The sequence below is a fragment of the Schistocerca piceifrons genome, chromosome 1 (assembly GCF_021461385.2).
Source record: "Schistocerca piceifrons isolate TAMUIC-IGC-003096 chromosome 1, iqSchPice1.1, whole genome shotgun sequence".
NCBI classification, from domain to species: domain Eukaryota; kingdom Metazoa; phylum Arthropoda; class Insecta; order Orthoptera; family Acrididae; genus Schistocerca; species Schistocerca piceifrons.
In genome coordinates, this window is record NC_060138.1 from 1,235,084,492 (window position 1) to 1,235,098,226 (window position 13,735).

Sequence of the window (13,735 nt, forward strand, 5' to 3'; positions counted from 1 at the left end):
TTTTTGATGTCCACTCAAATTATGTGTCCATTTTTGCACAAAAATGGACTTGTCAGCTTACCTGGACAACCAAGAATATGTTGCCTGCTTTGCTCTTATTTACTTTCATTTTATTTATGAAAAACAAAGTCTTGACCTCATCAAATAGGACAACAGTTACCTTTACTGCTTAAACTCCACCCTCATCAAGGAGAACAAGATTGTGTCATGTGCAAACTGCAAATTGTGACCATTAGGACTCAGGTCATTACCGAAACTGAGGAACAGGAGCATGTGTTATATGTATGACATTTAAAGGTTAAAATTTTTTTATCTACAGTGGTACTGTGAGTTTTACGTTATCATCTCATTTGTGTTGCAAAGTTTTTCATAGAAATACCTGAATCAATCTTTAAAACTCTGTTCCTAGGGTCAGTTACTTAGTGTGTCAAAAACTCCCAAATTTAGGAATGAAATGAGCACTCACGATGTTTAAAAGCAATCAAAACTTATGAATATCAAGGTTTCAGGACCTGATGGAATTGACAAGCAGTTAATCCATTTCTTCACAAAAGAAGATAAAAACCTTATGCAAAGAGAACAGTCACATATAAGAGGAGACATGTAATCAGGGAAGTGAATATTATTTTCAAATGTTCTTTTTTTTTATCAGTTTATGTGTGAGTTGCATTTGTGTGAGTATGTATGTGTAGGTTTGTCATCTCATTTTGATGATGCCTTACTGTCCGAAAGCTATATTTGTGACAGTCTTTTTGTTGTGCTTATTTGAAACTCAGCATCTCCGCTATATGGTGAGTAGCAACTTTCTTTTTCACAATGTTGCTATATTTTTCTATGTTATACTTTCTGTCAAGTTCCACAACCATGAGAATTACATTACTTTTGGGTCCACAGAATGAAACTGAATCTAATATAATCAAAAAATATGTTCTAATCTAATTTTTTTTGAAATGTGGATTACTCCTATTAATAAGAAGATTTAAAGGAAAGATGTAAATGTGCAAAATTGTATTCCAGTATCATGAATTATTCTATGATGCAGGATGCTGGCGTATATTGTAAATTTGAATATAATGAAAAGCTTTGGCTGAAAGCTCAAGATTGGTGTAGGAATTGCCTATTTCCAGATATACGAGGTGTGACTGGAAAGTTTTAAAAATGGGCTTGTAATTGTACAAAGGTGGTACTTACATGCTACCGTGATGTATTTTCTTCAAAATAGTCCCCTTCTGACTGAACATACCAACTCCAATGGTGTTTCCACTTTTGGAAACATTCCTAGAAATTTTTTTCTTGAAGTGTGTTAAGGACGCTCTCTGTATTTACCTGAATGTCTTCAATCGAGTCAAATTGCTTCCCTTTCAGTGAAAATTTTAGTTTAGGAAACAGGTAGAAGTCCACAGGGGCCAAATCAGGGGAATATGGCAGTTGTGGAGGCACAAGAATGTTGAATTTGGTCAAAAATACAATGATGGAGAAGGCACGATGAGCCGAAGCATTGTCATGTTGTAGCACCCAACTCCTGTCTTTCCACAATGCAGGCCTTTTCTTCCGCACCTTTTTGCACAAAAGCTCAAGGACACATTTGTAGTATTACTCGTTAATTGTCTATCCTCCAGGGGCAAATTCATGATGCACAATGCTGGTAGAATCGAAAAAATTCATCAACACTGTCTTCACCTTTGACCAACTTTGTCACGCTTTTTTTGGTCATGGTGAACCTGGAGTCTTCCACTGTGAAGACTGCACTTTCGTTTCAAGATCATATTTATATACCCACGATTTGTTACCTGTAATTACCCTATTTAAGAAATCTGGGCCATTTTTAGTCTGCTTAATCAGATCTTGGTGCACTTCAAGTTGGTATTGTCTCTGGTCACTTGACAACACTTTTGGAATGAATTTTGCGGACACTCGATCTTCAGTTAAAATTGACTGAACTGCATAAAAACTTAAATTAAGTTCATCAGCCATCTCCATATGATCAGAGCACACTAAGTCACGAACTTTTACAACATTTTCATTTGTTTTTAAGGTGGAAGGACGGCTGGACCATGGTTCATCTTAAAATTATTTTTAAATCTGTTGAACCAGATAAAAACATTTGACTGGCTCAGACAATTATCTCCAAAAGCTGTTTTTAATAGTTTGTAAGTCTCAGAAGCTGATTTCCCTGTTTTAAAACAAAATTGTTGCTCTGTTTTTACGTCCATCTTCACACAGACAAAATCCGGCAACAAGCCCTAACAGACCTGCACTCAACCAGCTGCCACAATGAACTGAATAAAGGAAACACAGTTTCCTGTCAGAGGGCATTCAAGGACAAGGCAATGACTCAGTCCTCACCCTCCTTGTACCTGCCCACCAAAACAGTAAGCAGTAGTGGAACCATTCTTAAAATTTTCCAATCACACCTCATAAAATCATACAAATTTTGGACAGATACTAAACTGATAGATTCTCTATTCATGTAGAATGAAGTTCAACACTGTACCACAGCATTAGCTGGTACCATGATATGTGTTATGAACATTGTCTTTCAATGTATGTGATTGATCCACAGATTTATACAAACAAAAGAGGCAGAAAGCAGTTCTCAATAGGCATTGTTCATCAGAAATGAAGGTAATTGCAGGCACACCCAAAGAAAGTGGGTAAATGCCAATGTTACTCTTAATAACTATAATCAATTACAGGTATAAAATAAGCTCCAGCACGAGATTGTTCTTTGGTGACACTATTTTGCATGGTAATAAATTATTGCTGGGTAACATTGTTACATAGTTACACTGTATTCATACAAAGACAATGAATGGTTTGTTATCTAAAATGACAGATGCAATTCTCATAACAGAAGAGAGAAAATCCTGCAGTTATTAATTGGAGCCCTACGTAGAAATCTTAGGATTCCTTTAGTTCAACCCCCCCCCCCCCCCTCTCTCTCTCTCTCTCTCTCTTCCAATGCATCTTTTAAGATGAAACTGAATGAGATTGGAATACATACAGAAGCACACACAGTCATGTATCCCTCATTCCATACGTACAGAGTGATTTTGCTGAATTACGACAAACTGCACGAAATAATTCCTGAGAGGATAATGAACAAAGAAGGCCTTAATTATAGACATATTGCAATAAATATATTCCAACAAAGGTACACCCACTTGAAGGTGAAGATAAAAAGATCTTTGATGATGCAAATTTCAGTGATTGAAAGCACATGTGACAACAGTTTTGGCAAGTGGGAATGTTCTGCCTGTACTTGTGTTTTAGCTCCATGACCAAGAGGGCAGTGAGCTAGAGTAGTAGCCACATTACACTTTATACTACCAAAGCCACATCTTCCAGCAGGGGAGGCAGGGTCGCCTACAGAAACCACAGTTATGCCTCACCTGTGAGGCACTGCGGCAGGATGACTGGTCCCATGAGATGATCACCAATCATCTTTGTCCACACATTGAGGCTGAACCAGTGCTGATTGATTGCTGCTTGTTCCCTGTAGCCCACAGGTGGGTGTAGTGAAGGTTGAGATATCGTATAGGTAGCCTCATCTGTGAATAGGATATTTGACAGAAATCCTAGCAGCATAGTGGCCTATGTGATGAACCAGTAACAAAACATTTCTGTAGAGGCAAGTCCATTGATAAATAAGGTCTGCACATGTTGTAACTAATATGGACAGTAGCACTTGTTGTTCCATGGTCCACATGGTCATCTGGCTTACTCCAAGCTGATGGGCCATCTGCCAGGTACTGATGTGGCTCACTATCATAGATCTTTTATCTCCAATTTAAAATGGGTGTCCCTCTTTTAGAAAGCACGTAAGCATATATGACCTTTCTTCCTCCTTATCCTCTGAGGGTTTGCCTCCATTTAGGAAAATCATCCTATATATGTTCAGTGAGGGATAGAGGACTGTATCTGTCCATATTCTAATATCATTTCCTTGGAATGCAATTCTGGTCATCTGTTTATATGACTTTTTTGCTGCTTATCATATCAGGGATTGTTTTCTATTGTTTGTTGCCATTTAGCAAAATCATCATGCTTCTGGAAAATTACATGAAGTGGCCACAATCATCATCTGCTAATTATACAGTGGTGTTATGTGGAATATATATTTAGATACAGAGTCAAACCCATTGTTTTCATTATTGGACAAACTGTTCCACACTCTTAAGTTACCGCTTAGCTTCACCATAGCCTGTACCAATTATTAGGTCTACCACTTTCTTCTGCCATTTTGCAATAGATAGCAGTAGAGGCAAGTGGTGGTGCTGGCGGTAGGTGGTAAGTGTCACACCATAAGAATACACATGTGTAAACATAACGCCATCAAAGCATTAGTCAATTTGTGACTGCATCATAAAGTTATCCTCAATTGAATACATCAACTTATGAGGCTAATTCTCACTATTTGTGGAAAGTTTTAATTTTCTGCTTAAAATCAAGAAATCGGCAGCTGAGGCTCTTAAAATATGGGGTAAGACCTGTGGTGAAGCACCTATTAGTGAAAGAATGTGCAGAGAATGGTTTCAACACTTCAAGAATGATGATTTTGACATCAAAGATCAGCATGGAGGTGGAGTGGAAGAGAGAAGCTTTTTGAAGCTACTGAAACTGATGGAAACAGTCACAGTAGATCATCGAAACAATGTGTTTGGGCCAAGCACTGAAAGACAAGTCGCCACAATACAGTGTTAGACATGAGAACGTGATTTTGCAGCATGATAATGATTGGCTGCATGTCACAAACTGCATCAAAACATATTTGGAAATGTTGAAATGGGAAGTCCTACCCCACCCGCTGTATTCACCAAACATTGCTCCCTCTGACTACCATATCTTTGGATCAGTAGTACACAGCCTGGCTAACCAGTATCTCTTGTCATATGAATAAGTGCAAAATTAGAGAAATTCATGGATCTGCTCAAAAGATGCTCAGTTCTTCTGCTGCTGGATTTTTATGCTACCTGAAAGATGGGAAAAAGGTGTGGCAAGTGGTGGCCAATACTTTGAATTACAAATTTGTTGTAAGTTTTTCACAATAAAGCCTCAAACTTTGAGATAAAATGGCAGAATCAAAGTTGTAGACCTAATATTTTCTTTCATATTTTAAACTATACTTATGACTGGAAGACAATATTTAAGAACATTTCAACAATTATGTGAATTTGGAACCTGTTTTTTCTTTTTTCTTTTTTTTTCCATTTACTTTGTGATAACCACAACTACTGTGGAACTTGAAGCAGTAGAAAGCATGCATGTATATAATTAAATCATGAAATAGAAGTTTGTTTAGGAACATATTTAGAGTAGAGCAAATATTCTGTAGCACATACTTATAATGTGAAGCGAATCCTGCAGTATTCTGGTTCTTGAGTCAGATTCAAGTACACGCTTCTTATAAAGCCACCGAATATTTGGTGTAGGGTTGCCAACAGCTAAGCAACTAAGACTTGTACTTGATTTCAGTGGCACTTTGAGAACTTGAGAGAATGATGCAATACGAGCTGGAGCTGTAAATCACAATGACAACAGTGAAAATTTGTTGTTAGTTGAGGGTAATTAAAGAAAGATAAATACTGTATTATTGAAGTAAAAGAACATCTCATATGATAATCCCATAAATGCAAACACCAGAAGAGATAGTTTCAGTCGTGAATAAAAATGATTAAATAAGGCACTATGTACTGGTTTAAATACATCACTTTGAAATATCAGTGGTTGATGAACTGCAGCTGAAAAGTAAGCATCTCAGACAAAAAATTAGTTACCCCAAGCACACATCACACTGATACCATTTCTAGCATTGATAGACATCTCAATTAGGAATGTAAAATCTTTCAAGTATGCCATGTTCAGTTGAAATCACTCATTTGTGGTTAGATCCCATACAGCTACCAAATTGTGAGGGTACTGATTGGTATTTTTCAATCACTTCTCCAGACAGTCCCATAGGTTTTCTAGGAGATTAAGATTGGGTGATTTAGTGGACCAGTCAAGGTGAAATAGAGTGAAAGGATGTTTATCAAATAAGAATGCATGAATGCATGCAGTATTGCTAACATGGCTGCTGTCACCATGGAACACAGGAATGTCCACATCATACTCATCACACAGATGTGACAAAGGGCAAGACTTGTTCTCAGAGAATGTTTAAATAAATATTCTGTTTCATGTTCATGGTAACCTGAATGAGAGGTCCAAAGTCATGGACCAAAAAGCACTCCAAAAACATCAAAGAACCAAATCTGGCCTAAACTTCACCTTGCATGCACTGTAGATTAAATGTCTCATTGGGCTGTTGGAGCATTTAATGCCCTGCATCATTTCTGTGCAAAAAATGCATGATGTAATAAGACAGATTGAGTTTCAGATATTGCAGAATACAATACATACAACTGACAGAACACAACAGAATTGTCTATTTCATTTTTCATAGTAAATATCCCAATTCTTATATTATCTCACAGTACTGCATTGGTTCTATTCAGTTAAAACTCTGCCAGAGTGATCCCATCCCAGAAGTCCACTGTAACTTCCAGTCACTGCTTAAAACTTTAGGCCCTCCCCTGAACAAATTTCTCTCCTCACTCCTATGACACCCTGCATACCCAACTTCAACATGCTCCCCAAAATACACAAACCTTACAATCCTGAATACCCCATTGTAGCTGTTTATTGTCCCCCGACTGAAAGAATGTGGCCCTAATTGACCAGTGCCTCCACCAAATGCCAAAAATCTAGACTCCCACATCAAAGATACCAACCATTTTCTCCACCGTCTTCCCACCATCCCCACTCATTTATTTCCTGAGTCCCTACTCATCACTGTTGTTGCCACTTCTGTCAACACCAGGTTTGTCACTATTGAACACTACTCTCCCAATGTCTTTCAGGCACCAAATTTATAACCTCACTCATCATAAACTTTACTAACTTAACCCTAACACACAACATTTTCCCCTTTGAGGTGAAAGCACACAAACAAATCCATGGAACAGTCATGGGCATCCACATGGCAGCCTCCTATGGCAACCGGTTTATGGGTCATCTAGAGAAAAACTCTCTAGCTCCCCCAAAACTCCAAACCCCTGGTGTGGTGCAGGTTTATCATATCTTCATGCTCAGGACTCATGGCCAAGATGCCCTTTTCTCATTCCTCATTCACCTTGTCCTCAAACTAGTGTGCCACTTTCCCGGATGATGATCTCCTCGTCTCCAATGGCTCCATACACACCTCTGTCCACATTAAACCACCAACAGTGCATACATTTCAACAGCTGTAATCCCTTCCACAGCAAAAAATCCATCCCAGACAGCATGGCCACTGAGCGACAGTTTATCTGCAGTGACAAGAATCCCTTGCCCTTTCTGCTGAATGTCTCACAAAGGCTTCACAGACAGGCATTACCCCAGACCTAGTCCTTAGACTGATTTTTCATGCCATATCCCAACACACACCCTTCATCACCAAATACCATCTTGGACTGGAACAACTGAACCACATCCTTTGTAAGGGCTTTAATTATCTTTCATCATGCCTTGAAATGAGTGACATCCTATGCAAGATTCTGTGCAACAGCCTAGTCCATCCTTATGTCATTCCCAATCCCAATACCTTGCCACAGGGATAATATCCCTGTGAGACCACCCCAATCAACCCACCCAGCACTGCCTATTCCAGCCATGGAAAAGGCTTACCCTACACCATCAGAAGCTGAGCCACCTATGAAAGCAACCATGTTCTATACCAGCTCTGCTGCAGTCATTGTGCTGCTTTTTATATTGGTATATGTCTGCTTGTGTCTGTATGTGTGGATGGATATGTGCGTGTGTGCGAGTGTATACGTGTCCTTTTTTCCCCCTAAGGTAAGTCTTTCCGCTCCCGAGATTGGAATGACTCCTTACCCTCTCCTTTAAAACCCACTTCCTTTCGTCTTCCCCTCTCCTTCCCTCTTTCCTGATGAGGCAACAGTTTGTTGCGAAAGCTTGAATTTTGTGTGTATGTTTGTGTTTGTTTGTGTGTCTATCGACCTGCCAGCGCTTTTGTTCGGTAAGTCACCTCATCTTTGTTTTTATATATAATTTTTATATTGGTACTCGTATGACTACCAACCAGCTGTCCATCAGGGTGAATAGTCAGTGTCATACTGTGGGCAACAGTAAAATGGACCACCCTTGGCACAACAAGCAGCTGAAAGTAACATGCTTGATTTCATGGCTGTTCCACAACCCAGGCAATCAGGATCCTCCCCTCAATCATAGGTTTTCTGAACTATGCCAATGGAAGTTATTTTTACAACACATTCTGTGCTCCCTAAGTTTTCCCGGTCGCAACCAGCAGTAACCCACTGTCCCCCCACCCTCCACCCAAAAGTTCCCACACCCTCTCTGCTATCATCTTCCCATTCATGTCCACTCATTCTCATTGTGTGGTGCTCTCTGCCAATGCACCCACCAGTCTTTTTCCTTTCCTGCTCCCCACTGCCCCTCTTCCCTCCATCCTCCACTGACTCCTGACACTGACCCTAGCAGCCTTGTCCTGCTACCTTCTAGTCTATGCATGCTCTACCAGACAATGCTTTTCTCTCTCCCCACCCATACCATGCTATCCCTCCTCCATTAAAACAAGCAAAACTTCTTATTTATATAATAGAGGGAAACATTCCACGCGGGAAAAATATATTTAAAAACAAAGATGATGTGACTTACCATAGGAAAGTGCTGGCAGGTCAATAGAAACACAAACAGACACATACATACACACAAAATTCAAGCTTTTGCAACAAACTGTTGCCTCATCAGGAAAGAGGGAAGGAGAGGGAAAGACGAAAGGAAGTGGGATTTAAGGGAGAGGGTAAGGAGTCATTCCAATCCCGGGAGCGGAAAGACTTACCTTAGGGGGAAAAAAGGACGGGTATACACTCGCACACACACACAGATCCATCCACACGTATACAGACACAAGCAGACATATTTAAAGACAAAGAGTTTGGGCAGAGATGTCAGTCGAGGCGGAAGTGCAGAGGCAAAGATGATGTTGAATGACAGGTGAGGTACGAGTGGCGGCAACTTGAAATTAGCGGAGATTGAGGCCTGGTGGGTAATGGGAAGAGAGGATATATTGAAGAGCAAGTTCCCATCTCCGGAGTTCGGATAGGTTGGTGTTGGTGGGAAGTATCCAGATAACCTGGACAGTGTAACACTGTGCCAAGATGTGCTGGCCGTGCACCAAGGCATGTTTAGCCACAGGGTGATCCTCATTACCAACAAACACTGTCTGCCTGTGTCCATTCATGCGAATGGACAGTTTGTTGCTGGTCATTCCCACATAGAATGCATCACAGTGTAGGCAGGTCAGTTGGTAAATCATGTGGGTGCTTTCACATGTGGCTCTGCCTTTGATCGTGTACACCTTCCGGGTTACAGGACTGGAGTAGGTGGTGGTGGGAGGGTGCATGGGACAGGTTTTACACCGGGGGCAGTTACAGGGATAGGAGCCAGAGGGTAGGGAAGGTGGTTTGGGGATTTCATAGGGATGAACCAAGAGGTTACGAAGGTTAGGTGGATGGCGGAAAGAGACTCTTTGTGGAGTGGGGAGGATTTCATGAAGGATGGATCTCATTTCAGGGCAGGATTTGAGGAAGTCGTATCCCTGCTGGAGAGCCACACTCAGATTCTGATCCAGTCCCGGAAAGTATCCTGTCAGAAATGGGGCACTTTTGGGGTTCTTTTGTGGGAGGTTCTGGGTTTGAGGGGATGAGGAAGTGGCTCTGGTAATTTGCTTGTGTATGAGGTCGGGAGGGTAGTTGCGGGATGCGAAAGCTGTTGTCAGGTTGTTGGTGTAATGCTTCAGGGATTCCGGACTGGAGCACTTCCTTTCACGCCGATCACCTGCCACCCTACCTAAAACCTCTTTCCTCATTACCTTAGCCAGCTTCATCCTGACCCACAACTTCTTCACTTTTGAAGGCCAGACATACCAACAATTAAAGGGAACAGCCATGGGTACCAGGATGGCCCCTCCATACGCCAACCTATTCATGGGTTGCTTAGAGGAAGCCTTCTTGGTTACCCAGGCCTGCCAACCCAAAGTTTGGTACAGATTTATTGATGACATCTTCATGATCTGGACTCACAGTGAAGAAGAACTCCAGAATTTCCTCTCCAACCTCAACTCCTTTGGTTCCATCAGATTCACCTGGTCCTACTCCAAATCCCATGCCACTTTCCTTGATGTTGACCTCCACCTGTCCAATGGCCAGCTTCACACTTCCGTCCACATCAAACCCACCAACAAGCAACAGTACCTCCATTACGACAGCTGCCATCCATTCCACATCAAATGGTCCCTTCCCTACAGCCTAGGTCTTCGTGGCAAACGAATCTGCTCCAGTCCGGAATCCCTGAAGCATTACACCAACAACCTGACAACAGCTTTCGCATCCCGCAACTACCCTCCTGACCTGGTATAGAAGCAAATAACCAGAGCCACTTCCTCATCCTCTCAAACCCAGAACCTCCCACAGAAGAACCACAAAAGTGCCCCACTTGTGACAGGATACTTTCCGGGACTGGACCAGACTCTGAATGTGGCTCTCCAGTAGGGATACGACTTCCTCAAATCCTGCCCTGAAATGAGATCCATCCTTCATGAAATCCTCCCCACTCCACCAAGAGTGTCTTTCCGCCGTCCACCTAACCTTCGTAACCTCTTAGTTCCTCCCTATGAAATCCCCAAACCACCTTCCCTACCCTCTGGCTCCTATCCCTGTAACCGCCCCAGTGTAAAACCTGTCCCATGCACCCTCCCACCACCACCTACTCCAGTCCTGTAACCCGGAAGGTGTACACGATCAAAGGCAGAGCCACATGTGAAAGCACCCACGTGATTTACCAACTGACCTGCCTACACTGTGATGCATTCTATGTGGGAATGACCAGCAACAAACTGTCCATTCGCATGAATGGACACAGGCAGACAGTGTTTGTTGGTAATGAGGATCACCCGTGGCTAAACATGCCTTGGTGCACGGCCAGCACATCTTGGCACAGTGTTACACCGTCCGGGTTATCTGGATACTTCCCACCAACACCAACCTATCCGAACTCCGGAGATGGGAACTTGCTCTTCAATATATCCTCTCTTCCCGTTACCCACCAGGCCTCAATCTCCGCTAATTTCAAGTTGCCGCCACTCGTACCTCACCTGTCAATCAACATCATCTTTGCCTCTGCACTTCCGTCTCGACTGACATCTCTGCCCAAACTCTTTGTCTTTAAATATGTCTGCTTGTGTCTGTATATGTGTGGATGGATATGTGTGTGAGTGTATATCTGTCCTTTTTTCCCCCTAAGGTAAGTCTTTCCGCTCCCGGGATTGGAATGACTCCTTACCCTCTCCCTTAAAACCCACTTCCTTTCGTCTTTCCCTCTCCTTGCCTCTTTCCTGATGAGGCAACAGTTTGTTGCAAAAGCTTGAATTTTGTGTGTATGTATGTGTCTGTTTGTGTTTCTATCGACCTGCCAGCGCTTTCCTATGGTAAGTCACATCATCTTTGTTTTTAAAAAACTTCTTATTTGACGCACTGGAATATAAATGGCTTAAGTTCTAAATCTCCTAGCAGCCTAAGCTACAAACTCAATGAGTTACAAATTCTTCTCTCAGAATGTGAAAACATATAAATTATTTTAGGCTTAGCTGTAACACAATAAATATTTTAAATAAAATTGAAAACTTCAATGTTGCTACCAGCTATTGCAGGGAGAAAAAATCTCACAGAAGTTGCTATATACTCCTGGACTCTTCTGTAAGCTATGAAGTGAAAACAGATTTTAATTGTTTAAATCAAGAGTGCATATTAAAAAGTTGTTTCATAGAGCTTAAAGACTTTAATATGTTGATCATTTCAATTTATAGAATTTTGGAAAGGGCTTTAGTCACACCATTCCTCTCTAAATTCCAGTGCTTGCTAAATAAGCCAAAGAAAGAAAAGAAGGAAAAAAATCATAATAGCACCAGATTTTTAATATAAACACTGCAAATGACAATAAAAAATCAACAACATTTATTGATTCAATTAAAAAGTCTGGTTTTAAACTAAATTTTTTGGAGTTCACCAGAGAAAATATTCGCTCAGCAACATGCACTGATAACATTGTAACAAATTACTACTTTGAAAAGAAGTTTCAGTAAAACAAATATTGTAATATTCTGTGAGAAACTAAGTAAAGTTAATTGGTGTTTTGGGGATGGTGGTTCAACAAATGATAACTTAAGTACATTCTTAAATAGTTTTCTTGAAGTATTTAATGAAGCTTTCCCACCCAGATCATATTGCAACAAAACATCAAGTAAGATAAGATGGATCACACCAGGAATAAAAATGTTAAGTGAGAGGAAAAGGAAGCTACACAATCAACTGAAGTACAACAAAGATCCCGATTTTGTAAAATATGTTAGAAACTATAAAATTATTTTTAAAAAATTTAGGAAAGCTTCAAAACAAATGGCAAACACAAATTCATTCTAGGGCAGAAAAACAAAAAAAAAAGGGCTGTATGGTCTGTAGTTAAGTCTGATTTAGGTGTCCAAAATCATAAACAAAACATTTCAGAAATCAAACTTAAGGAAAAATTGGTTGTAAATCCAGCTCAAATATCTGAATGCTTCAATGAGTACGTCATAAATGTAGCAAAATCTGATTTAGACATAGCAAATTATGAGCAGAAAGTAAATGGTTTTGGGTTAAAGGGCAATACCAGTGAATGTCTCAAAAAATTCAGCACAGTCTCAGCAAAATTTGTTGAAAATGTCATACTCTCCTTAAAAGACAAAAACTTTGCTGGCAGGGATGGGATACCCACCAAAATAATTAAAAAACTATACAGCATAACAGCTCATCCTCTCTCTCTCTCTCTCTCTCTCTCTCTCTCATAATAAATGAATCCTTTGAAGAAGGTTACTTCTCTGATCTCTTGAAATACACAGAAGTTAAACCATTGTTTAAAAAAGGTTCAAAAGATGATATGGGAAATTATTGCCCCATCTCTATAGTCCCTGTGATATCAAAAATATTTGAAAAAATTGCTGCTTTACAGATACAAAGCTTCATCATACAGAATGATATCATTTCACATAGCCAATTTGGCTTCCAAAAAGGCAAAAACACAGTAGATGTGATAAATGAGTTTATCAAAGAAATTACTTCATCACTAGATAGGAAAGCTAATGGTTCAAATGGCTCTGAGCACTATGGGACTTAACTTCTGAGGTCATCAGTCCCCTAGAACTTAGAACTACTTAAACCTAACTATCCTAAGGACATCACACACATCCATGCCCGAGGCAGGATTCGAACCTGCAACCGTAGCGGTCTCGCGGTTCCAGACTGGAGCGCCTAGAACCGCACGGCGGAAAGCTAAGGTCACAGAAATATTCTGTGATCTTACAAAAGCATTCAACTCTGTAAACCATGCCCTGATGCTTTTCAAACTCAACAGGTACGGAATAAGGGATGTTGCTTTGAAATGGTTTGAATCATATCTCTTGGAGAGGAAACAAAAGGGTAGTAATCACATCAAATGGAGCAGATCACTTCTCAGAGTGGAAAACTGTGTCACAAGGTGTTCCTCAAGGCTCATCCTTGGACCCTTTTTATTCCTGTTCTATGTAAATTACTTGCCCCTCAACATAAATACTCATTTAACCTTGTTTGCAGATGATACT

General features: G+C 40.5%; 1 protein-coding gene across 1 annotated transcript in view; it reads right to left on the bottom strand.

The window, feature by feature from the left end:
• Positions 1–13,735, bottom strand: part of LOC124780155 (Down syndrome cell adhesion molecule-like protein Dscam2) — a 436,971-nt gene that overhangs the window by 89,594 nt on the left and 333,642 nt on the right. The window contains exon 25 of the mRNA XM_047253760.1: positions 5,343–5,519. Coding sequence (XP_047109716.1) covers positions 5,343–5,519 — 177 coding nt within the window. The remainder of the gene's footprint in view (positions 1–5,342; positions 5,520–13,735) is intronic.